Raw genomic sequence first — 27,514 nt, forward strand, 5'->3', positions numbered from 1 at the left:
TGATTAAAATGTTACAAGAAATTTTTTCTTTAATCGACTCCAAATACATCTCTTTCTCTCTCTCTCTCTCTCTCTCAAAGAATTTGTTATTAATATTAAAATCGAGCTCTCGACGTTCCATGTCCTTTTGATTATTTTCATTTACAAGAGCAGTGTGGTTTAATACACAACAACATAGATTATTTATGAGTATGTCAAAGAAAAATTGTCAACTTTATGACTATCATCTTGACTGTAATAATTCGGTATCCTTTTGAACTTTACGCGCTGAAACGAATGAAAAGGCAAAAGTAAATATGGGTACCAGGCCATTTCATTAATTGTCGACGTGACACACATCGTATATTTTACATGAAATATATCATGCGTAGCCAATAGACGTAGACAGCGGACGCAATATCATTCACCAAACAATTTAATATCGTTGTACAATTAATGACCGAATATTTGCAAGCTTTACGCATGTATCACCTCTTTACTGTTCTCTTCATTTTCTTGGAAACGTGAACAATTAAATAAATGCGTTTTACGTTGTACAATCGCGCAAGAAAATAATCAGAATATGATGCGAGGGTGAATCGCCATACAATCTGGTACAAAATTTTCGTTCGACATTTCGAATTGATATTCCATCCGAAATACCGAAATGCTGTAATTATTTTCCACACTGCGACATAATCGTCCACCAGCCGAATTCTCCGTCCGAAATTTTTAACGAGAGTTTGTGCAAATTGAACGCCTCTGTCGTCGACAGCAACGTTTTAAATCATACGTTTGTAATCGTGTTTCGTGGTAGTGTCGCTACAAGACGGTTTTCCCTCCGCGATTTCCCAGCCGCTGCGTTTCCCGCTATCAGTCCTGAGAAGAGAGCCTTGCATCCCTTCATCGGTCCCCTCCGGCCAACCCTCCGTCCCCCTATCGTAGCTCCGTTCACCCCCGTATCCGCGCGCTCTCGCTCTCTGGCCGTGTGTACACGTAAACGCAGAGGGGATGGAAGGCACGTCTGCGCGATGAGGACCGGGATAGGAGTGAACCTCTTTCGCGGGGGATCCGACGTGCTTTTCCACCCTCGACGACGACAGTCCAGCCGCACCGCCAAAACGTACCACACAATCGTGAGTAAATTTGCACACTCGCCGATCTCTCGCTCATTCCTCTCGCAACTCTCCTCTTCCTCCCTCACCCATCTCTTCTCGTTTAATCTTTTTCTCTGTTTTCTGTCATTTGCGATGCCTCTCTCGCCCTCTCTTTCTCTCTCTCTCTCTCTTTCTCTCTATGATTCTTGTCTCTCCTTCGTTTCTTCTCTCGTTCTCTATCTTCCCTCTTCCTCTCGCCGTCGCTTTTTCGACCTTTCTCTTCTTCTTCTTCCAGTTCGCGTCTTCTATGCCATTCATCGTCGCGATTTTATCTCCAATGTACCCCAGTGTCCGCGGAGAGGTCTCGTGGTACGCGCCGGCGAAGTTTTCTGCTGTTCAGTTTGCGCGGCGAACTGGAAGACATCGGCTTGAAATGCGCTTCGTGCCGTTTACGGTTGTCGAAACGGTAGAGAAGCGGTTTTAGAGAGCGATCTTAGAGCAGCGTGCCGATAATGTGCGAGTTGTGAGAAGCGCGCGCCTTTCGTTCCCTCGTTTCGGATTTACCGCTGTCAGGGTAGTCTTTAAGTTTGCGCGCTGCATCGCGGGGTGTGCTGAAGGAAAATAGTTTCACGTTACCCGTTCTTATTAGGGAGTGAAGAAAACGATTTCGGATCAGATTAGAGCAACGAATGACCGTGCGAGTCGTAAAACTTCGTTTCTTGCCGTTGCGGCGGACTCTTTTTTCCGCTTTATCGCTGAAGCAGTTTCAATTATGTGCTAGCGTAAAACGCTCTCTCGCATCATTTACCATTGTTAGAATAAAAGAGACACTTGCAAGATTTGCGTAAGAAAATTTTCTTTCGATTTACTGTCCTTGTTATTTCCGCAGTTCTTTTAATACAAAGTGCATCTGAGAAAAATTACATAAAGAAAGAAGAATTTAAAATCCTTCTTGGGCGTTTTTTCTTTTGCCTTGCTCATTATAATATTCTACATTTTCTTAATTTTTTCAAATATATTTTCAATTCCGTCTGATAAAGTAATTCAATTATATATTATAATGAAACGTAAAATTTCATAAACTTGGAAAAATTGCCATCAATCATAAGATAGAGAATAAAAGTCATACAAAATTTAAATAAGAAAAAATATAATCGAAATAATTATATAATCTAAATAAGAAGAGAAACCTTTTTAGAAAATTTCATTCAAAAGTTCTCGGATAAATATCTTTTTGAATGAGAACGATAAGCGTAGAATTTACAGATCTTAAAGTGTTATCGATCATCTCATTATCCGGTATGCTAAACTCGGGCAAAGTTAGTAATAAAGTCTTTACGGAAAATATTTTCAAACTCGAATAACGAGAGATGGTAAACTAGTTTTATATCAGAAACACGATTATCTATATCAGACCAGTTTTGCTTGTATCCTTATGTAAATCTAGGCAATCTTGAAGAACTTATTTACAACTTGCATATATATATCAAAGTAATCTAATGACATGTAAATATCCATTTTAGAATGCAATTATACATATCATTTCAATTCTTATAATTAAACAAATGAAATAAAACTTCTTTTATAAAAAAACGAAAAACTTTGAGATATTTAAAGATTACAAATCTTCATCTCCCTTTTTTAATGCTTAACTATTCTATGATACATTTATAAAGCACAACGTTACATAACACGTAGATATTCGTCTTGACAATTGCAAGATGCTAATAATATATAAATGAGGAACATGTACGCGATAGAAAAAATATGAAATTGCATTTCAAAGTTGCATTGACAATTTTGGGATGAGAAAGATCACGGTCGAAACGATTAAGATTAAGAAAATCTTCACTTTGTTACACGGCGTGTTACGTTTCATAGGATCGTGTCGTGCGGATGATTTGGTCAATTATGTTATCGCAGAATCATCTTGCAGAATCATCCGTATTGTCGCGCAATGGCGACAGTATCGCATCACGTCTCGTTGCTGAAGAAATAAGGACTTCCGCTTCGGCAGGTGCGGTCGCAGTTGTCGGAAGTTCCGGACGATCGAGGAAACGAAGTTAGGCGAGCACGAGATTACGTTTATCTTGCTGTATCGGATATTCTCTTGCTTTGTCACAGAAAGCGAGCGGACCGGCCGCCTACCACGAGCCTTATACAATATATACTTTCTTTAAAATTCACATAAAGATTCATATATGTATATTGTTTATTGAAATTCGTAAGAGCACCTCCGTGCATCATGCGCGTTTACGGAGTGTCCGAAAACCCTCGGAGATGTCCTTTTACGAATTTTCTTGGAAACTGTATCTTTTCTTAGCGAAAATATCGAGAAAGGTTCTTACTTTTTCACAATTTCCTAACTTTTAGCATATTCCTCGAAATCTTAAATTAAAATCTGCTAAAGTTCATTTAATTGAAGACTTCGACATGTCTAGTTTGAAATTCAGTTGGTAAAATATTTTACATATATTTCTGATTGCTCATTATTCAAACACGATTAATTGAAAAGACATCTAGTTTTTTGGCACTCTATATGTATGAAACGTAAAATTTAGACCCCCTAGCGATACGTTCTATCCCTGAGTATACACATCTAAATGTAGATCACACACACTAAGTATCTGAGCACTAAATCCTACTTGTGTGTGAGAACGTTACCCTAAACCGCGAAATATTCTGAATCAATGTCAGTATATACTCTCCGTATAATCTATATGTGAAATGTATATTTTTACCATTTTATATTATATATATGTAAAATATCTAGAATTTTGCACATATCCACGTAATCATAAATACAACTATAATTATATGCAATTATTAACTCTCGGCTATTGTAGCTGAACGAAAGTGATCACTATATGTATCGGAATTATGGCGACCTCGGCAAATAAATGACGTAATAATTTGTACTAACTGCTTTTAATAATTCATCTTGGATGCAATGAATAGGAAAAAATAGGTCGCACATAAAATGAGAGAGATACCGGAAAAACAATAAGCTAAAAGGCTTTTCATACTGATACAATGTCCGCGCTGGAAACAGTTTCGGGGCGCTGTTATAATAATTGGGGGTTAAAATACATATAATTCACCGCAAACGATTGCTAATTCGAAAGCTAACTTCTATAACGAACAATTGATATGTTACACGTATATCGGCTCGAATAGAATATCGCAGAATATTACAGCAGGTGCATATAATATGCATCTGTACACAAAACACGATATGGATTACCGATAATAATTGTTCGAAAATCCATTGACGCAGGCAGAGCTTTATGCGAGGGTTAAGCTAATAATATAACGTAATAACGAGTCCCCGCCAGGACTTTGTAAAAGATCATTCAAGGATCTGTTATTTTGCTAAACCCCGTAGTCGCATTATAGAACCACGAACTATTTTCTTTTGAATATGCACGAACTATTATTCGAATATCTACTAAATAATATTCATATGATCAAGCGATTGATCAATATTCGTCGCATGCATTTAACTTTACTTTAAAATTATATGAGATACATTTTTATTAACGCAATTTTTCTATGACAAACTCCTAACTATTGTATTACCAATGATGATTTATGTAATCCAAAGAAATAAACAGGAGAAAGATTGATAACCAGTGTTAATGAAAAAAATTAGATTTGCTAGAACTAGGCCAACAAATGCAGAATATTCTGAATAAAATTATGAAAATGATTGTAAAATTATAAAAAACCAGCTTTACATGCAATATTCTCTTTCGAGAGAGAAATATTTTATATAAAACTTATGTATACACACATACATACACATACTACACATTTCACCCAAAATAACTAATAATTAAGAATTAATAATTGTAGAAATCTGTTACAAATTGAGATATTTCTAACATTCAGGATTTCATTAGCGTAAATAAACGTGATCTTGAGATTAAGCGATTCATTACTAGCGATCGGCGAAATGAAAACTGTTTCGCGATCGTAATTGACATGAACTGAACTACCAATTATATTCGCGAACGGAATGCCAAGTAAATACCGGAAACACGTTCAAAACGTGCACCGATGGACTGCATATCTTGAAAATGGATGAAACAGTGACTCCCCCAATTCAACCCCACGACCTATCCGGCTTATCGCTATTTTGATCCGCTTATATCTACATACGAGTCGTGCATTTCCGCCGATGGTACACCGCGTACATCGTGCACGAGTTATTCTCAAGGGGCGGATATTTATATTGTTTGAGCCGAGCGCAATGTGCCAATATATAGGTAATAAAAGGCGCTTCCGACGCCAACGACGATGACGGCGACGAAGACGACGTTGCACGCGGTGTATAATATATATCAGATCAGTATCGCAATAACCTACCAATATTGACTCGTATTTCCGTAATGCATCGCCCGCCAGCTCTCCATATCAATACGCAAAATCGCGGACAAATATTGACTGAAAAATATTATATCGTCACAGTCGGTCGTATGATTTTATTGATAGACGAGCAGTTGGGCAAATAAAGATAACGCGAAGTCTCCCTCGAACGCGCTTCCCTCCTCAAAGCTTTCTAGCGGATGCTGGATACGGCACACTCACAATTAAAAGTAAAATTTTTTTACCCTCCAAGATGACTAATTTACATCCATTTAAGAGCCACGCTCGAAACGCGGATTCAAATATTCCTGCATCGGTATTAGCTTTATAACGCATCGCGCCGTTTGAAGTTATAACAGGCTATTTTTGTCACCGTTGTCGGTAAATTCGAGGGTTAAATTCGTGGTGCGTAGGGGAAACCGCTCTTTATCGTGACAGCAAAAAGGGAAAGTGCAATCTACGACGTGTCTTTATTGCTCTCTCAGCTTCGCGCTTGCTCTTTATCTTGTTGGGAGGGGAAAGTTTACACGCGAGTGCGTAGATCGTATCGCGATTGGTATCAGGTCTGCCGAATCAGCAGCGATAAAAGCGCGGCACGTGCCGTACCGTCGCTCAATCCATTCCGATGGATAAGCAGAAATCCGCGATAGGGCAGCGGAAGCAGGAAAATATGCCGATCACGAAGTGTCGAGCGCGACGCAGGGCTCGCGGAATATCGGGAATTTATTTCTTATTGGCCTGCATTCTCCGGGAGTGGCGGTTCTCGCAACGGTGATTCTCCCTCGGGAACCGAACGGTACCGTTCGTTGAATATAAATTTAAGATCTGGCTGGGCGAAAAAAAGAGAAACGACGGTGTTTTAAAGTTGGGACGAGTTAAGCTGCGAACACACGGACGTTTCTGAATATGGAGATATCGATCAGGAGGGTTGCGAGGAGTAACGCCACCGTGAATGGGAGACGTCGGGGAATCCGTCTGACGGAAGTCATGTTACACTTGCGTACAGTTTTTCATCGACGAGGTGTTACGCCTGTTGCGTGGAGATGATAGATGATCCCATTTGCGGTCTCTCTCTCTCTCTCTTTTGATTGCGCTTTAGTTTCCACCGGGCTATGAATTATTGCTTGTACGTCATAGGGGTTACGAGAGTACTTAGAACTCGTTTGTTAATAAATATTTGCGTTGAAATAATTTACATTTGCGTCACGCTGCGGCTACAAAATATATTGAATAAAAAATGTAGAGAAACTTATTTTTCGGAAGAATTGAGTCATTGTACACTGTACCGAGCGCCTGAGGCATATTTTTTGCGACATCAAAGTTCCCAAAAATTCTCATACATGCATACCAGCGATATTGTGCATCAATGTATTGACGATTGACCCGCTTTCGTTTCACAATGAATATTGAGCGTTAACGCCTAACAAGATTCCATCTTTTTTCGGTATGGAAGACTTGCAGGCCCAGCCGCGAACGGGTTTACAAGGAAAGAGCATTAAGTGCAAAAAAACGGCTTTGTGACAAACGGATGGTTTAAACACTTCTGAAAAATCGATATAAAATGAACTTAACTCAACTGGTTGTGAGATAAGAGAGCTAGAAAATCCGATATAAAACGATTTCGATATTTCGAAAATAAATACAACTTTTAAAAGTGATATAGGTACCAGTCTATTTTGATCTCTTGTATTTATACAAGAGAATAGAAGCATACGAACATGCCAACTGATGAATATCGTTACACAAGTGAAAAATGTAAAATATCATCAAGTTAGAATATTCCGGATTTAATTTAAAAAGTGATACTTTTGTGATAATTCCTACACAGTAAAAATTAGAAATTACATTAAAGAGTAAAAATATTCCATATATTCATTTAAATTCCCCGTAAAACGTAAAACTTTTAGGGGACAAATTTCTTATGCTTTTAGTACCATCAAAAGTTTTCGTATAAAGCACATTTTATGTATTTTACGTGTACATACTTTCGATAATATGAGATCAGAAAGATATGTCGATTAACGAATGTGCGTCCCTTGTTTCGAGCTAATCTATTATCGTAAAAAAACTTATTGTAATCGCGAAGGGGTAGTTGCGTATATTCGCTTGGCAGGGCACTTTTCCCTCACGAGCACAGTACAAGCCCGATATCCAACGGCACTTTATACCTGGCGAGACGAGCTCGGTTTCCTGAAAGCGAAGTTGCGTTACACGCAGGTGCCGCATTCGACGATGGTCTGGCCAAAGTATTATTTTCCCGTGAAAAGCAAAAGTGAACCATTTCCTCGCTTCACTTCGGTTATCGATCGGCGCCATACGCGCTATTCGGTAATTCCGGTTATGCAATGGCGTTTCCGATGTGACAGCTTTGATCCGCGAGCGTAAGCTCCGCGGCCTACACGCGTGAATCGGCACGAGTGTGTATAAAAGGTGACACGGGCTCGATAAAACATGCGTATTTACGGGATTATATCGTGCACGTAATCTAGGTGTAATCCCTCTCGCGCCACCCCTATGTGACGTAGCAATCAATGTTGCACTCGTAATGCGTCAACAATCTGTCCGAAACGCGATACAGATTTGATTACTGCCGGCCAATCACGATGCAAGAATGTTCCGTAAAGTATTCGAGGTATCGATCGCGGGAACTCAAAATTCAGTTCCGTCGTGCTACACGCTGACGTCTCGAAAAGTAATCTCTCGAAAAGAGTAACGAGTTACAATTATTTACGTAACGCGGATGCTCGCGGGAGCGTCGAGGTGCGAGTCGTCGCGCTTTCTTTGATCGACGATGCGAGATCAAAGCCCTGTTCCCTGGAAGCGTGGTCCTTATTATCACGCCGACAGAAGCGCACACCTCGGCACCCTCTCAAGATTATTCTAGCTGCGGAGTTAACACCGATGCAACAATAATGCACGTTTTCAGCGCGCGACTTTCGGAGAAACGGCACGCCGCAGTAGGCAACCGGAGACCGGTACTCTTTTCGGAGTAATATTCTTTTACGTCGTTTCCGCGGTGAAGTGCACGTAAAAACCCAGATTTTACGGCGTAGCGCGATAAGCTGTAGGAGGCTACTGCGATAAAGTAGACGGATTTAACGATTAACTAGAGTTTGCGACAAATCTTGTGCATGTCTCCTTCTTCAAGTTAAGTCAAGTGTGCTAAACAATCTTATGCAACATCAGTGACTTCTGCGTTGCCGGGAATTCCGGCCAATTCCGGTATTTTTATCGTCCGTGAATAAAAGCTGGGAGATTATTTCTACTCGTTGAAATTTTTACCTCTTTCCGGCATTTCGACTGTTGGAGAGGGACAACCTACACAATGTTTCACTTAAACGGATTCTGAATCAACGTAAATTCGATCGATCGAAGGACTTCAGGCGCTAAACTGGCGCAAAGTTTTTCAATCAACTGTGTAATTCATGTGCTCGATTGTTACACGGTTTCCGAAGCGGAGAGAGAAAAGAACCATTAGCTCGCGAATGTCTCTCTCGCGCATTTATCTGCATTTTAGCGGAAGAACAATAGTGTCATTTAAATATTTCAACAAATTCGCGTGCCATAAATTTTTATCGTTTAAAAGCAACGCATTCTGTGTCGCAACATGTTGCTTCGCGATGTACCGTGATCGCATATCGCGTGATAAATGCGTAATCGTTATTTTCGTAATTTTTCGGACTTCTCTCACGCTTCAAGTTACAAATATCACATACCGTAATAAATATCATTAATCAAGCTGAGAATGTCAGGTAACGGCGCGGGCGCGGCGAACTGTATCGACGATAAACTGTGCGTTCGCATGAGAAATCTACACACGAAATTGCTCTCGATATCGACGCAGCAAACGCGAAATAGAAGAGGTCAAAATTTACAATCATTAAATAAACAATTGTTTATGCATCTTTGTACTTAATCGAAAAATAATTGCTTTCGCTAATGAGTACGCTTAAATAACGGGTTAAACGGCGAAAATGTAGGCGACAGAAAGGGATGCCTTGTGCCACTTGTTGTTCCAGCCAGTTCCAGCCGAGAACTAGAACATTTTAATTAGTGTGCATGTGTTAACGCGAGGAAGTTGTCCCATTGTTTAACCGGCATGCTTGCACGTGTAACACGCGATCGCGCCTGTGATAGAAATTGACATTCTGTGTATCTATGTTGCATCGCGATGAAAAAATTCATCGCAACGACACATGGACGATGCCAGGAATTTACGCTCTGATAGTTTAAGAGTAATTACTGCAAGACACCCATTATTTTACGTGCGGTCACTTTTTATGCATCGTTTATGAGACGTTACCGTGTTTTACGACAAGGCAACGTAATATCATCGCGTTAAATGGCCTTCGGAACAGTCACAAAATATGAAGTTTTCCGGTACAGTCAAAACACAATATTTAAAAGCTTTTTTTTTCGAATTACGAAGAAGTGTAATAAAATATCTGAATTTTATATGATATCTCAACAAAAATCAACAAAATTTAAGATTAAGAAATTTATATTAGTATTCCAGTCAATTCCGACTTAATTATCAAATCTTTTACATCTTTTTCCATCGTTTACTGAAATTCTTTTTTCTTTCTATTCGTCCGGGTAAATATTCCTTTGAAAATAGTCCAGGAAAAGAATCCACAGAGATGAATATCTCCAATAGAAATGCCTATAATTCGAATATACTCGACCAGGGTAGGACATAACGTGAGACGGAACGCGTTAATGAACTGTCACAGAGTAATTTCGGACGGTGGCGAAACGGAGTGTTATTTCCGCCACCGCAAATGGAAGCTGCAGCTGCATTGGCCGCGGCGATACTTTGCTAGTTGCGGTTTTTTTACGCGAAACCAGAAACATCGGGGTTTCATGACGTAATCGCGCACGCTCGCTTTAATGTGTTAATGCAGCATCAGGAGAGCGAGCGTACGAAATGAATTTTACTGGGATCGTGCGGATTCACGTCGCATAAAACGACGTCCGCTTATATTAGCTCCGAGCAAATTGACGGCGATAATCATATGACATTGTGATTGGAGCTTGTCAATGCGCACCGATAATGCTCGTTCTCCAAGCGTTTATTTGTCGCATTTGCGCGCGATCATCATTGCGCTACCGGTAGCGATTAATCACCGTAATCGTCGAAATTCTCGGCCGAATCGTTTCATTGCGTCATTGTAAGAGAGTTAACTCGAATTCCCTCGTAATTGCCATTACTATGTCGACATATGTATCCTTGCTTCTCAAATTTTACTTCATTATACATATGTCGTATTTGCATGGATAGATGAAGCAGAACGTTTACGTTGATGTGCTTAAAAATAGAATCTCTGTCTCTTTTTTCTTTCTCTCTCTCTCTCTCTCTCTCTCTGTTACGTCATATAGATATACATACATAACATAGTCCATGTATGTACATTGCTTATATAGAACTTCCAGATTATACGTCTTCTTCCATTTCATATATTTCCGAGTAAATTTAAAATTGCTCTCTTTTACTTTTTGGTAAAAATTTAATTAGATTTTATTCTTTTCTCGTAATTCTTCAATCTAGCATGGACGAACAGTTGCTCGATATGTTTCACGATTAATTAAATTTAAGAATCGACAGCGCTGGTTATTATAAATAATCCGCCTCATACGTTTACTCCTTTATTAATTCAATTTACGGACGAGTATTCATTAGCCCATCCAGCGAAATTAGTATATTCGCAATTGCGGCCCGCCTCCACGAATTAATTAGGTTGCAAAAATAGCTCACAGTAATTCCGGATATTCCTGGCTAGCTGACAGAACGAATACGGTGTTGCTGATCAATAGGACATTGTCTCTCTCTTTTTTTTTGTGGTACGCACGATACTCAACGCCACGATGAAGCTATTGAGCCGCGCTAGAATAGCGCAAGAACGACATGATGGACACAATTGTCCGCTATAATTCTTCTCATGGACGCATATTATTCTTCGTTCCGCAACTCTTTCCGCACGCCGCGAGGATAGAGGGACAGCGGGAATTTATAATTACCACCGCGATGTTTTATCAAAGCGCGTTCCTCGCCGATATTGACTGGTTGCCTACTCTATCGCCATTAAGTCCATTAATTGATGCTAAATAGGTTGGAGCGACGCTGCAATAAGGCGAAGTAAAGTTGTCCCGCGATCCTTGTGGCTGTCCATTTTTCCTGACGACCTGTCTGCCGTCGTCATCGTCGTCGTCGTTACTACTCCGTTACAAATCACCCTCGACCTAATCGTTAATCGTCATCGGCTTATTAATTCCTACGCGTCGAACGACACTGCCGTCGATAAATCACATCCCTCTCCTCCTCCCGTTATTCACTTAGCGAGATCTGCGCGATTAATTAATGACCTCAGAATTATCGAGAGAAATAAACGCATTGCAGACAGAAAGATTCAAGAAAATTTCATAAAGACGGAAACGCGCCAGCGATGATATGTGGTATTGTGAAAGTAGTTTGGGATGTTCCTTCTCATCAAGTAGTAATTAATAAAAAATTTGGATCACAAGTAGCTCTTTATTTCACTGGTTTTGTTCATTATCTGCTTAAAATTTGATGGGTGATAGAGAGAACTAAAAATTTCAATCAATAAACCGATTATTTAATTGATGAATAAATTTGTTAAAATTTATGAGAATTTTTAAAGGGTTTTCTACTTATTCAAGACGATTCCAACAACGTCAATCTATAGTTTTAATGAAAATGTTTTTAATAAATCTGTTGTAGTGCTTTTGAAATTATGAACTTTTGCATTATACGATAGAGTAACAACTTCCGCAATTTTTAAGCCGACATATTGCGCGTTTAAAAACTTGACAAGTTTTTACCATTATTGCGTAATTAATTGAAATATACGTATTAAAGCATAAAAGTAATTATGTTGCGCGTATAAGAAGTGAACATGGAGGAAAATAACTTCCTCTCTTCTCTCTGAAGGGAAATTTATTTTTCTCTTGCGTTCAGTGAATGGAGCAGTTGTAAAGTCAGTGTAGACATATGAATCTTTTGGGATGGAAGCTGGGCAGTGCGGTGAAAAAGAGATCAAACTGGACGAATAGCCACCCTCGAAACGGGGAAGGAAACGTGAGCGAGAATATCGTATTTCTTCGGTTCCTCGAATTCATCGACCAGACGCCATCAAATACGAAGCTTTGAATCACATACATACGTATAACTGATGTATACATATAAAACGTGAAAAAGGGGAGTATATGAATTATAGGAACCTGCATACAAATAAAACGTGGACAAAAGAAATTTTTTTACCTCGCTACTTTATTTATAAAAGATGTCTAAAGTGCTAATGCTATATGTGAACGTGATGTAGAATCGTAATATATACATATAGAGAGGTTCCAAGTGAATAAAAATGTTTACTTTGTTAGTATAGACGAAGTGAGTAAGAAAAGTACTTGCGCATGTCTTTTATGAAATAATTTTACACGAAATAGAATAGTAACACTGTAAAACACATATTAATGCTATTAATCTAAGAACCTATTGAAATGCATTGTTTTAATTTACGCTGTATTAAATAAAGTACTTTGCGGCAACATTTTCCCTGTCTGCATAAAATTATCTGGGAAAGGGAATGTAGATATCTTTTTACTCAATCTGCTTTACCATGTTCGCGGAAGAGAACGCGTGTGGACTTTATTACTGCGTTTTCTTGCCCATGTTACAACGGTTCCATTTTCTTAATTACATTATTTCTGTCTTTTGTTCCTCCGAACAAAAGCAGCCAGCAGTAGACAGCACGAAATAACTTCGCTTGTGCTTTGAAGCTGCTTCTTCGCAGCGTGGCAAAATTCGAAAAGACAAGAAGGTGGGTCGGCTTTCAGTAAAACGCTGAAAGGCCAGAAAAGAAGAAAACACCGCTAAGGAGGCAAGGAATCTCTGCGTATCCGCGTCTCGGGAGTTGTTCCTCAAACTCGCGTACTCCGATATCACAACGCACTTCCAATCCGCCGTTAATTAAGAGCAATATCAATCGTGGCGAACCGATTCAAGTGCTTAGTGTTATAATTTCACGAGACGAGCGCTTGAACGAACGAGAAGAGACTCGAATGCAGTTGACCGATCACGACGGGTAAACTAAATCAAGAGATTGCGATTCTTCAGTGACGTTTCCGACATTTGTTGTTTCCTGACGATATTTTAAAGAGATACTTTAAAGAGATCTCTTCGCGGATTCGTGCGCAATTCTATTTGTCCGCTCTATTGTTGCGCTCGTTGTTCTTGCAAACCGAATGAAATTCCGGACGGTCGAAAATTCCATCAGTTACGGAATGCGAAAGGTGAAGAGGTGGAGATACACGCAGCTTGTCGCAGCTATGCGAGACAGTTGTTCTCGGTTTTTATATCTGGCGCTTTAGCCGTGAACTATAACCGCTCATTCCTCGCAGCTTGAAACAGCTTCGTGTGCTTTTACGGCAGTACCGTAATTTCATATTGCGCGTTTCGCTTGAGGTTTTCTTGCCAGCTGCGGGCAATAATTGCTGCTTCCATTTTTGTTAGGAGAGTAGCCGTTCGCGTTGGTCCCAAGAGCTTTCCGCTTAAGTTAATGAAGAGCGCGTGTTCCGACGTATCCGTAAACGTGCTGCGTATCCTCTCCGAGCTGCAGGAGCATCTGGCACAGGTGGATTATACTCGCGATCCGCTTTGCATCGCACGAGAAGCGATCAAGCCCCGCGAGATCCATCCGTCCGAGGAGAACTCCGCGGAGGACGAAGGGCATGAAAGGGTCGGGATAAAAAGCGGATACGACCGTTGCTTTCTGCGCACGACGTTTCCGGCGACGTTTCCGGCGACGAACATCACGGTGATCTGTCAGCTGCAGCGGATGTACTTGAACAATTAAACGCGCAAACGGGCAAACGCGCACATGCAATTTTTCGTGAAAGTGTAATGGAGAGCTCGACGAGGTGGAATCGCGTACAACCTTCTCTTCGTGGGCGAACACGCGTTAAGATTATGCGCACGTGCGATTATAGGCCACTGCAGTTAATTACCGTATTAATAGCTGCACGTCAAACGCGCGGCCATGAAATTTTCAGTTTCTTTTATGTGCGGACTTTAATTGAAAATAATAGGGCGCACGTCACGTATCGAGCGACTGCCGTGTAGCTTAATGAGTTTCGTGTACAAACGCAGTTGAGTTGAACGCTTTTTGTTACCGAATGCAACCCGAGACATAATTAAGCGCATGTAATTGGCTAACGCCTTGGGAACATGAGGCGTGAATAATTATTACTACTTGTTTGCATGTCCTGAAACAAGTGTGAACAAACAAAGTGTGAAAACAAGTGATAAAGTATTGAAAAAGCATTGTTACATTAAATCCTCGACATTCTTAACAACATATCCAGTACGCAAATGTGTTTTAGAAGGTTTCTCAGGAAATTCATGCTAGAAAGCCTGCTTTTGCGTGGCAACCTTTAAGATCCTGCATGTTTCCCTTCAAAGCATAAACCTTCACTTGGCTCGTTCTAAGTACAGAAATTTAAAATAGCGTGGCTAAAAAAGAAGCGACCTCACGTCTCGAATAGCCGGACTCGACGTGAATCGACCTGCTATCAGCTGTAGATTGTGTGAGTGGGGTGGACGATAACACACATCATCATGTTATTCAGTAATTGCGGAGGACGATACAAGGCGCGCGAGAAGAGCTCCAACTCCATGAACGTTTATGAACATTGCCAATGCGTTCCGACACGAGCGAAGTAATTAGATACTAGCGGGTGATCGCCGTTGTTAAACCGAGCGGATGGATATCGTGCGTGTGCACAGAGTGTCGTATCGGATATCCCGACGACAGAGTAACGTTCACGATTACGTTTGCTATCGGTCAAACTGTATCTACATGTAGGTAACATTGAGGCGTCTGATCATACTGTCGACCTTTCCGCTGACCAATTCTGGTTTACCAGTAATTGTTGTCGCTTCCAAATTGCGATTCCACCTTTCCACAATAAACTATTTTGTGTTGTTTAAATTTAGATGGTTTAGATAGTTGAACTCGAAGGGTGGAGGGAAAATTCTGCAAACTTGAAATCGCATTCTGATACAGAGCCGTGCACGAATCGTATGAAAATTTTCCTGCGATTGGTTTTTATTATTTCATTATTTCATTCGATTAATCTGTACGGTAATTCTGTTGAATGTAATAATGTTCTGGGAAATGTAATAATGATTAAATATTGAAATTTATTATCACACTTGGAAGCTTTTATTTTATTGTAGATTTTTACCGTTTCTTTTCTCGTTGAAATTGCAGGGGTGGAATTAGGAAATATTTTGATAAAGGACAGGATATTACCTACGCCATTCGACAATTTTTTACTTAATGGAAGATTTACTGCTATTCGTACTTGCATTCTTCAGATTATTACTATTTTCGTGATGTAAGTGTTGAATAATAGCTTAAAAGTGCATTATTCGAGTTTTGCCACGAACTAACGCGAGCTTAACGAGGAAATGCTTTTCTGCGCGGCTTTCTGTTGCAAGTTTCCATTTTCATACTTGCATACTTGATGTAATATCCTGCTGAAGTATGCGGAAAGTTCACTGCGTATCGTGCAACAATGATAGAACGGTGGTACGTAATCGCAGGAAATATATAACATGAGATTATGGTAACAATTTCCGGTTAAATTATTATTATCGCAAATATAGGCGGGGATCTAAAGAGCGACAAAAAGTAACGAAATACGATTGTGCCATTAAGTTCAGAATTCAACTAGCGCTGCACTGCATTGCTAACGCATCGAGCATCGACACTATAAATCAACATGAATGATTAATGATCCGTTAGATAATCCATTTCATAAATCTCGCGATACGATTTTATCTTGCCATTCATCAATGAGGCAGGATCGTCCTTCATTATTTTTTATAAATGTAACAAAATTGGCACACGTGTTTTAATATTCTGATGAAATCGCCAATCCGTGCAATGTTTAATTAAATGACGCAATGTGGGTGCAGTTTTATTAAGTACGGAATACTGTTTCAATTTAACAGTTTTTAACTGTGACTCTCCCTACGTGAGTGACGTTAAACTTGCCAAGACGGAGTTTCCACAAAGCGGAAACTTTCGCTGGACGAATTTCAATTTCATTCACGATTCTATTACGCGCGGTATCTATTTCTGCACGAATGAAGCGCATACTCAGCTCGCAGTATCCATTATGCTAAAGCAGAAATCCCGGTGTATGGTCTAAAATATCGCTGTGGTTGAAGCACGTTATACATCACAAGCCAACTCCTTTACAATTCAATTGCATTACTCACCGCGGGGGGCAGCCCGCTAAATTGAATCATCACCGTCAGTTTTTAGCTGCAGGATGCGAAATGCAATTAATATCGTCGCGAGAACGCTCTTTCAAGCAAGTTTCGCGATAATACCTTTGTTTCGCCAATGCAAATTCGCGAACCGCTTTTCATGTTGCGGATCACCTCGCATTATATCGGATAGTTAATGTGGATCTGTGCGGACATTACAAACAGTAATATCAGAAATTATCTAAGTTTTTACCTTAAAGTAATGATAGTAATGGTGGCTAGTAATGAGAATTGCACAGTAACGCGGACTGCTTCCGTCGCTCGTGTTATTGCAGAACGTTAAACATTTCTTCGTGTTCGAGAATTAAGAGAATTACATAAAGAAAATTGTTTTTAACATAAGTTAAATCTTTTCTCCAAGCTATCCTAATGATGGAATATTTGAAACGTCATACAAGTTCTGACCTATCAAATTTATGTCGTTTGTAAATCGCCAATTAAAAGATTGAAAATTAAAAGATTGAAAAAGTATATCTGACAATACAATTTTAAATAATTTTTCGGAATTTTCTTATTATTGATATCTTATTATTTTTCTGAGATAACGAACGCTAGAATCATATCATTGATTAACTGGTCTGTCGTGATTGTCACATCTTGTACTACAGCTACCGACACAGTCAAAATTGAAATTTCTTAGACGACCCCCCGTCGTCGACCCTATCAATTTGCACTCCTTCTGTCGGCATCACTTGAATTGGATCGTTATCTCGCTATGTAACATGTAAATGACGTTTCCTTGAAATGCGCATTCGCCCAGATCTTATCTTTTGCCCTTGTCTTGCGGTGCGCTAATGCAAATTCGTCCTGCGGGCGTTTACACAATTCGCTTTGCACAAATTTTCCACCTAGTTTCGCCCAGAAGGTAAAACGAGCACCATCTGCAAGTTCCTGCGCGGACCAGCGCTACGTTGGCTTTTTCTGTCAGTCTCTGGAATCGTGAACATTCCACTGCGTGTAACAAGCATATTTAGTCGGAAACTTCTGAAAGGAATTCTCGGAGTAATTCTAAAACATCTTTATATTTTTAGGGACATTTTCGGTGTTTTTATCAAAATTCACAAACATGTTTCAAGATAAATTTTACTCGATTGTATTTAAAGCATATCGTAAAATGCGTACTATATTATTAACATAGAGAACTTTTCAATTTTTCCGAATTTTAACTTCCCCTAATTAAGAGAAATTTGTATAATTGCATATTATGAAACAAACGTAGGTAAAATGAGATAATGAACCCTGGAAATAACGAGATGAAGATCATCTCCACTCGACGTTGCGTTTTTAGCGCGGGAACAATTCAAACTTCTTCAATTTTTAATTTCTTAATTTTGTATAAGATAAAGAAGATAACATTTAAAGAGAGAAAAAAGATAATTAATTTCACCCTCTTTGTTTAAGCAAAAAGTATAAGTTGTCCCAGTAACTCCTACCTATCTTTGATGAAAGACTCGTTTTTTTTGCGTAGGCACGAAACAGTGGCTCAAGGTCCCTCCTGAAGGGATTTACGAAAATTGCAGATTTATTTTGACGGTAGAAGGGTGGACAGACTTATTGGTCGCCCGATTTATGCCCCATCCGTGTTTACGGCGTTTATCACGTGCCGCAATGATGCGTTACTGTTCATAGATAATCTCCATCTTTTTGCATCGCAAATTACTGTCTTTGTGCCGTTCTGTGTACCCAGCAGCCCTTCCAGCGGCCCTGCAAAATTACGCTATCGAATTAGACGCATCGGTTTGGGCCCGCGGCGCTCAGAAACGACAAAGTTCCGCGGCTCTCTCCCTCTGTACATCCCGCCGGAGTATCAGCGCGTTATCGACTTTCCGAAAATAACCCGGGTCGACCGAAGAGAGCCTCGAGAAAATCGAGTTCCCTCTCTGTTGCCTCTGCACAGTTCGAGACATGACGAAACACAGGAATAAGATATAAGGAGCAAAACGTAAGAACTTGATGCAGTAAACGATACATCGTCCGCTTGTGTTGCTTTTATATCAACTTTCAGCTAGCGGTTTTCTCGGTTCCGCAAGTTTTCCCCGTGAATTGCTCCAGAATCGTTCTTTCCGGAGTTTCCATTTGTGATCTTTATGATATGAAGAAGATGACCCGGTTGAATAGGTCCGGAAAGCTGCACTTTGAGTTGTCGCGGATGTGCGATCCAGTATTCGCGCGAATTACTGTCGGAGTGGCGGTACGTTGAAAGTCTTTAAGTGATTGTTGGCTTCACTTCAATCTTGAGAGAAAGCTAAGGTATATCAGTCGTCTCTTCTCCGATCTCCCCCCGGCACCACCTGTTGAGAGAAAAGTCGTTTTCCCGAGGTTGGTCGCGGCGTTCGAATGTCGGTTACCTGAGATCGCGCCGGGATATTCTGCTCACAGGAACCTCAAAATTACAAAGATCAAAGAAAATATTGAACGGAAAATTTTTCCGAGATACTTTTCAAGTTTGAAGCAAGAAATGATTGCCAAATAATCTTGCAAATAACATTTCGTGAAGTGATCTGTAAATCGCGAAAAAGCTCCTTCCGACAATAATGAAAGTTTAATACAATGTCAATATTGTCTCAAGGTTTCCAGATGTAGGTATGTATAATTTCGGATGCTCTCTTTAACGCAACGTTTCAAGCTGAAAAAATATTCAAAGTCCGAGATATCTGGTAAATATATAAACATGCGGCATTTGCCTTTAATTAACTTCGAACTGACGCGACGGAATATAATCTTGCAAATACACGAGTTCTTACTATAAAATCTGCAATTTCCCAGGTCATTTCTGTGGAGCTTTATTGAAATATATTCATCATTTGACGTGACACGAAAACCGTGATTTCATTCCGATATCGAGCATTACGCTTTCATGTCGAGATGTTCGTTTGGAGATTTGTCGATAACGTTTCAGGTGATTAGAAAAAGATTACGGTGAAATGAGTCTTTTCTGTCTTCGCTTCCGTGCGCGGTTTTCTCTTTCATGTTGATAGCTTCATTTCCGGTACGATCGGACGCTGTTTGCGGTTCGAGTAACTTTCAAAGGGCGTAGGTAAACGAGCGGGATTTATTGGTTGTCGAAATCAAAAGAGATATCACGGTCCAGTTTGGTGCTTATTCTCGCCGTTTTGAGCGTTTCAATTCGGCGATTTGGGACATCGTGATAAAAACATGTATGTATGTGTGTGTGCGCGCGCGCGCGTTGTGTGTGTGTGTGTGCACTTGTTCTTATAACTTTAGTCAATTGATTAATCGTTTTTCCATTCTAATACGCTGTTGTTTAACTGCTGTTTCAAACGCAAAAGTACTTATTCATCCAGTTCATTGATCCAAGTAATTATTCGACTGCCTCAACACAGTTAAAGTTAATTGTTCTATACTTTTAAATAAAATACTTTGAAATACTTTTAAATGATGAATGGATGTAATATTAATCAATCAGAAAAGTAACAAATGTTAACAGTAAGCAGATTGGTAAAACGTTTTCAATGATGAAATATTTTTTTAAATTAGTTCGATGTACATGAGTAACATATGACTACTATACTTGTATGTAATATGCAAATTTATATGCCTGTTAAGCTTTTGGATCGATAAAATCTTATGTATCTTGGCGAATTTGGGTAACCAAGACTCTACCCACGTCAGAGAGTAAGCCTGATATGTCAAAGGGAGTTAATCGCTCCGAAAATTTGCGTCGCCATTTCATTCAATTTGCGCAGCCATCTAGATTACAGCGCTGGAAATTGTCATGATCCCGGCATATTCTCCCGAAGGGAGAGTATTTTTCTCGACCCTCTGCCTTTGTTTTTTCAGCCGCATTACGTGGCCTCGATGTAAAAGGGTACCAAAATTACAGAAATATTTATATATTAAATTACAATTGCGTATTTTAATTTATGCACTACTTAACAGAGCTGTTTCATTTGATAATTATATATAATTAAAAATGAAAATTATACTAAAATTATTATGGCGTAATTTTAATATCATTAATGTTTAGATAGTTAATGTGTAGATTAGAGGAAAGATAGCAATGTAGGATTCAAATTAACGAATATGAAAGAAACGTAATTTTTTCAAATGTAGGCTTGTAATGGAATGGCATATTAACAAATTCAAGTTTAGAATATAGATTTATCATGCAAAATTGAAATGATATATATTATATGAGAATATTTGTATCGGAGCTGCGCAATATTGTAAAATATTAGATTTATATCTCACCGTATTGAATAGAAATAAATCCATGAAATTTAAATTTGTTTATTAGCGAGCAACGCAATTTTGGTATATGCGTACTCTATATTATATTTACGAATCTCAAGTAATGAACGAATCTTTCTCGTAACATATTATATCATATAATATATTATATCATATTACGTGCATTATGCAACAATAAATTGCACAGTAATGAGACTATCACTCTTTGAAAACAAAAGAATTTCCTTGCGGTACCGAGAGAGAACGAAGCCGATAAAGATTTAATTTAAAAGATTTAATTAAATTTCAAACTTGAATGGCTTCTATACAAAATGCGATAAAATTTACCAAACGCGTCTATCTTTTCAATTTTTGAACCTTTTAATCAAGTTCTGTAATAAATTCAAAACTGATTTTTCACTAGTAAAAACTGCAGAAGAGGAAAATATATTATTTGTTGTAAGCTTTAATTAAACTTGAATTAATTTTCGACGTTACATATCTCTGAAGTATTGCTTCTATTAAACTATTATACAGGGTGAGGCACCTAAAACAGGCCACCTGAATATCTCGGCTGTTATTGGTGATAGAAAAAAATGTGTCAGACCAAACTTGCATGGTTTCGAGGGACACATAATTTGTTCTAAATAATTGTTTATTAGGTGGACGCGTAGAGGTCATATGAAGGTCAACTTCGTTTTTTTAAATGGTATGATATGTTTTTTTACGTACCATCTAGTAGCGCGTTTGAAGATACGCACATTGATCTACGGGTCAAAATCATTCAAGGTACGACCTCTACGCGTCCACCTAATAAAAAATTATTTAGAACAAATTATGTGTCTCTCGAAACCATGCAAGTTTGGTCTGACACATTTTTTTCTATCACCAATAACAGCCGAGATATTCAGGTGGCCTGTTTTAGGTGCCTCACCCTGTATATAAAATAAAATTTCTATCGAAATAGAATCCTAATAAAAGAGCAATTTGTTTATATTCATTATTATCTATTATCGATATAACCGTATATTATCATATCATCATATTATCTATAACGATAATCTATGATAAATGAACTCTTTAATTCATTGTTGCAATTCATGATGCGCGCGTCATACATTTAATAAACGCCTGATATGCATCGAGCATCACTTAATCGCTTTGTCTTGCGTCATCATCTCTGTCGGTCGATCTCCTAACAGATGATGGAATTTTCGAAACACGTATTGATCCGACCTGATCGTAATGCGACGCAGCAGAGGAACGAAATTTCGGTAGTCGTATGCCACGCGTGATTTCACCGAATTCGACGAGAATTTCTAGGTGCAATCGATATCGTGTCCACCCTGGAGGAAAAAATCTCCCCCGCGAAGATTCTTTCTCGCGGAGATTCCTTGAAGGGTCTCGTGCCAACAGGATTAAGCGAATATTGTGTGAGTATAGATTGCGAGTATCTTTTCTAGGGGAGAAACAATCACGGAGAAATTATTCTGCCGGCTACTTTTATAGCCTCGTGAATATTTTGCCGCGGGGAACCCGTGGTTATCAATGATATCGCGAATGATCCGACTCAAAGTTCACTGGCCGTTACTTGATTTCTTTTTTATATCGATTGTATCTTAAAATTGTAGCGTAAAATACTTTAGAAATGGAGAGAGAAAGGAGAAATACAAATTTTTAATAATAAATTTTTAAATAAAGTTAGAATTGTTTTTTCCCGTTTTCCGCAAGAATATGTTTGTCAATTACTTGAAAACGAAGTTTTGGTAACTTGTAAAACTAAATTTCCGAGTTAATTTTATTAAATATTTATAACATAAAATCAATTTTACGTTGTAAATAACAGTTTCGCGTTACATATTCGTGTTTTAAAAATTTCATTTAGCAGAGCACTTTGGCTTTTATACCGTTCGCAGCATATAAATTAATCCAACATATTTGTTAAAAGGAAAATTTCATACTACAAATTCACCGAAAAATCTCTGCGGATAAAGTATATGAAAACTTGAATATACACTTTGTGTATATCGCTACGCATGTTTGCTTATCGGAAGCGCTTCACAGGTGTAATCTTCCTAATGGACACTAAATTGAGAGTGCTCTTCACCGAATGCTTATTTGAATTTCGTTAATGAAATTTTTACGTGTTATACACTTAGGGTTGCCAAGTTTGCTCTGATCGACAGAGAAAGGCTGTAAAGGCTATTCTCAAAATCATACATGAATATTACGAGAACATCAAACTATTTCTGGAACGTTAAATTTTGCCTTTAATTTGTTGAAGAATCTCTTCATTTTTACGTTTCTTAATTTCAATTACATAAATATCTTGGATTAATTAATTTTTTATCAGAAAATATTGAGATTTTTCACACAATATGTTAAAACAGGTTTAACAATATTTTTACATTATTTCACAATATTTTACGGAATTTTAACACAACTAATTCTTATTACACATGGAAAGCAAAAAGCATTGTGTTTCATCGCAGATGGCATGCCAGAAACAATAACGAGAAGAAGATACTTCTCGATATCATCTCTATTTTCTATTTCTATTATCTATCTCTACTGTATTTTTCGTAAAACCTAACAAAAAGCTAGCACTAGAGAGCTCGGCAAAACGACAAACCAAAAACGAGTCGCTTAGTTTTTTCTGACATTTTATACAGCATCCGCGCTGAAGCTAGATTTCAGGCTGCTATAGTAGTTTTAATATAACTGGTCGAATCTCGGGCAGCGTGTGTCGATGAAAAGATTGCGAGGAAAAGCGAGGATGTTGTACTTGTGGTGGTGGTCGACTGATTGAAGCGTGCATTGCACCGTATTGTTCATCCGTTATAACCCGCAAGGTCTCTTTTCCCCGTTCCGTCATTCCATACCCAGATCATTGATGAATGGAAACGTGCTTCCGATTGAAGCTCAACCTGGAACTAGAGCTTGATCGAAATAGAAAAATGCGAATTATCTCGCGGCCGGCGATGAGCACTCGTTCCATTTGTCGAGCCACTTCCAGCCGAGAAGATCTCGCGAAAAAAAAATCGGACCTACTTTCCTCGTCTGGAGGTTAATGAAATCGACCCACAGACGAAACGGGCAATTCCCGTACGTATCCGCCTCGCGCGTAATGAATTGCCGAGCGGCACTCGGTGCGCGGCTACGCGAAATCTCGGTAAAAGACGCCGCTCATTGTTTCTCCCGGGCTGCAGCTCGTTCTCTCGGCCGTTCCCTGTCTCTCTAGCACAGTAGAATCGTCCGGTGCCTCTAATGGAGTTCCCGGCACAATAGCGGCATTGTACAGACTCCCTACAGCCTGTCCGATCTCTCTTCGTCGCTCTTGGTCGCCCGGCTTACTCGCTCGCTGGCAAACGCTTCGACCGTGTCGTAGGAGAGAAGAGAGCCTACGCTCGTCTCGGGCCTACCGCTCTTCTCTCCTGGTAGCCGTCGTCGGCGTAAATACAATATCGGCCGATAGCTTCGCTGGGTATTCAATCGCGCGACAGAGAGCCACCGCCATCGGCGTGTAATATCGATCGCCAGCGAGGAAATTGCGGATTTTCCGCGGCGACCGCGTCGCGTCGCTCGCCAATAATGCGAAAATTTAGCTGCTTCTAGTCGGATTAGCTACATTTCTTTTTTCGTTAATAATTAAGTCAAGAGAAATATAGTTATTCGGTCGTTGGACAAAGTGCTCGATCTGTCGGTTTTTGTTTGTTAACGTGAGAATGCGTCCTCTTATAGGACTCTATAGGATTGGCAATATCTTTTTGCCTACAGTAGTTAACAAAAATCAGTAGAAACGTATTAAATCTGTTACCAAACGGAATGCCTGATCTACACTACCGATTTTGCATTCGTTAACAACGGGAGAATGTTGCTAGTCCAACCACACGAGGAAGAATTTCACATTACTGCTCGGCAAGAGTAGTATGGATCAATCATTAATTCGACAGTCATGCAATTGCGTGGTACCAAAACTCGCTTTCTGGCTAGTATCGTTCTTTTACTATTAGTAAATGCGCGTACACTAAACACGTCATGTGCACGTTGAATGAATTATTTTGTTTATTGCACGATGTGGGATCGTGTTAAGTGACTACACACATGACTTCTGCTCGAATACGTATCGATAAATAGCATACAATCTAGATTTGCGGTTTCAGATGAGTCTCTCTCCTTACGCTCGATTTAATTTTTTTTTTTTGCTACGCTGATGCCGATGATATCGGTTTATATAATTTTTTATCATCTTTATCGTTGCATAAAGCTGGACCAACGTCAAGCCAATCGTGCGGCACGTTAAATGCATATCTGCCGAGTGGAAGTGTAACGATTCAACGAGCGGGTGTGATCCGGGATACATATGAATGATTAATGACGATGTTATCAAAATATTGCTGTCACGTTATACTTAACATGAATATTTGATGAGAATAATACATGAATATTGCATTGCTGGATAATATGTATTGATTCGAATAATTCCCTTTTACAAGCATGCGATTTAATAAAATATCTTTTTTCATCTTTATTTCGGCAATACAATTAAAAATTCAAGTAGAAATAAAGGACAGCAATCAATGTGAAGGTTGATCATTTTATATCATTTCATTGCATTCGCTCAAATTCAAATTTCAAACGAGGCACCGTCGGTGTAGTTTAAACGTCGAAATCGCAGCATTCAATAATCTCGATGAGAAAATGCGCAATACCGGGAAATTACGGTAGAGAGGGAGAGAGAGAGAGAGACAGAGAGCCGCAAACAAATTGAAGGCAATTTCGAGCGATTGTAACGTATTATCCGCGTTTTGCAACGTATTGTCCGAAATTTGCGCGTTAATACAGAATTGTTCCGAGCCATTTGCCGTTGAAGTGCACTTGCCTCTTGCGACCCGCGCGCGTGATGTTTCAATATTGCGGTGAAATTCGCGAAAACTGGAACACACTCCAGCAAAGTTGGCCGCGGATTCGCGGGCGTAACGCAACTCTTGCCGCGCGCAAGCAAGCAAGCGGTTGCACCAGGCAACGTCAATACGCGAGCAAGTAACCGCGTTTCCAGATGACTCCGAACGTTACGATTATTAAGTACCCGCCAACTCCCTTTGATTCATGTGTTCGTTTATTAGGAGGTCCACGAAGTCTATGAAGTTCCATGGCACGCGCTGCTCCAAAACTTCGAGCATTCGCAAACCAACCAAACGCGCGCACGAGCAAGTACAAGTGCGCCATGAGTTTACTCGGCTAAGATTTTATCTTGGTCCGAATTGGAAATCCTTAAGAGGAAGTTCGCGATGTTTTGCGGCGGGAGAAGTTCGTCCTCGCGACGTGGCCTTTGATAAACTCGCGGTGCAACATAATCCTCTCTCTTCCTCTCTTTCACCTTTCCTCTTTCTTTTCTCTCTCTCTCTGTCTTTCTGTTTCTCTTTCTCGCCTTTTTTCTTTCTCTTGATTTCCGTCTGTTTTCCTCCGACGACGACGTTAGCGCGCAGTTTTCTGTTGCGAGAACGGATATTTGAACGCAGCGCGACGCGAAGCATGCAACGCGAGCGAATAATGCAAAATTGCGCGGAGGAGCTCATGTGTGCTTTATTGCAGCCCGCTGTGCGATCACGCGTTATCTCGCGATGCGTGCACTCATGACACGCACCGGCGACTTATGAGCGCGTACGCATTCGGCAAACCGAGATACACGAGTGTAACGCGCGTACGGACGGCCGGGCGCGATCCGCTTTACAAACGTGCCTGATATTTAAATTCATCGAATCCTCCTCTCTTTGTAGCGAGATCCCTGCATATGTACGGGTGGTAACTGATTCTGGTGACTTGCACGCGGAATGCGATCAAGTGGATGCAAAGGTAATTTGATCATATTGATAAATAAAAAAAGAATTCATTTTGTCCGTCCTCGGATTTAGTAACTCGAATAACTCTCGAATAATATCATTCGAATCTCGAACCGAGGTGTATTGATACGGGTATAACATGGCGAGCGCGCGATTGTGCAGATACTCGCGAGATTTTTCGCAGAGAATGTAATTTCACTGTAAACAATGAAACCATTCAACTTTTACAACCAAGATGGTAGCAAGTATAATTATTTTTAACGCGTGGGACGCCAGCGGAGCAAAGTGCCACGTTCCTTCCGCCAGAAATTTCTCTCTCTCGGGTTTCCTTTTTAAATCATTTTTCAGGTTTTTTTTATGTCGGGACTTACTTGGAAAAGTATAATTACAATTAAATACGATTCTCTGAATTGCGCGCGGCCATTTTCAGATGCGTTGTGTGAATTAATAATAATGCCGGGCAGGTTGGGGAAATGGATCGGATCGACGTAACGAAATATGATCATTTCGGATCGCATAGACATCAGACGTCATTAGAGCGAAGGTCGACTCGCGTCCTCCGGTTATTTTTATGCTCGAGGTACTCAGTACGAAAATAGAAATTAGAATAATAGCGCCGATGGCCGATCGTATAGCATAATCGCGAGTATCTAATATCAGACTCCTCGAGATTGCTACTA

General features: G+C 39.7%; 1 protein-coding gene and 1 long non-coding RNA gene across 2 annotated transcripts in view; both read left to right on the forward strand.

Annotated features, from left to right (window-relative positions):
* Positions 1-995: 995 nt before the first annotated feature.
* Positions 996-27,514, forward strand: part of LOC105286524 — a 120,837-nt gene continuing 94,318 nt past the window's right edge. The window contains 2 exon segments of the mRNA XM_011351539.3: positions 996-1,043; positions 1,045-1,115. Of these exon segments, the coding sequence (XP_011349841.2) occupies positions 1,011-1,043; positions 1,045-1,115 (104 nt within the window). The 5' untranslated portion in view covers positions 996-1,010.
* LOC113561980 overlaps positions 21,904-27,514 on the forward strand; it is a 35,306-nt gene continuing 29,695 nt past the window's right edge. The window contains exon 1 of the long non-coding RNA XR_003406541.1: positions 21,904-26,847. This is a non-coding gene — a long non-coding RNA (uncharacterized LOC113561980). The remainder of the gene's footprint in view (positions 26,848-27,514) is intronic.

This window comes from Ooceraea biroi, chromosome 5, assembly GCF_003672135.1.
Source record: "Ooceraea biroi isolate clonal line C1 chromosome 5, Obir_v5.4, whole genome shotgun sequence".
In the NCBI taxonomy this organism is placed as follows: domain Eukaryota; kingdom Metazoa; phylum Arthropoda; class Insecta; order Hymenoptera; family Formicidae; genus Ooceraea; species Ooceraea biroi.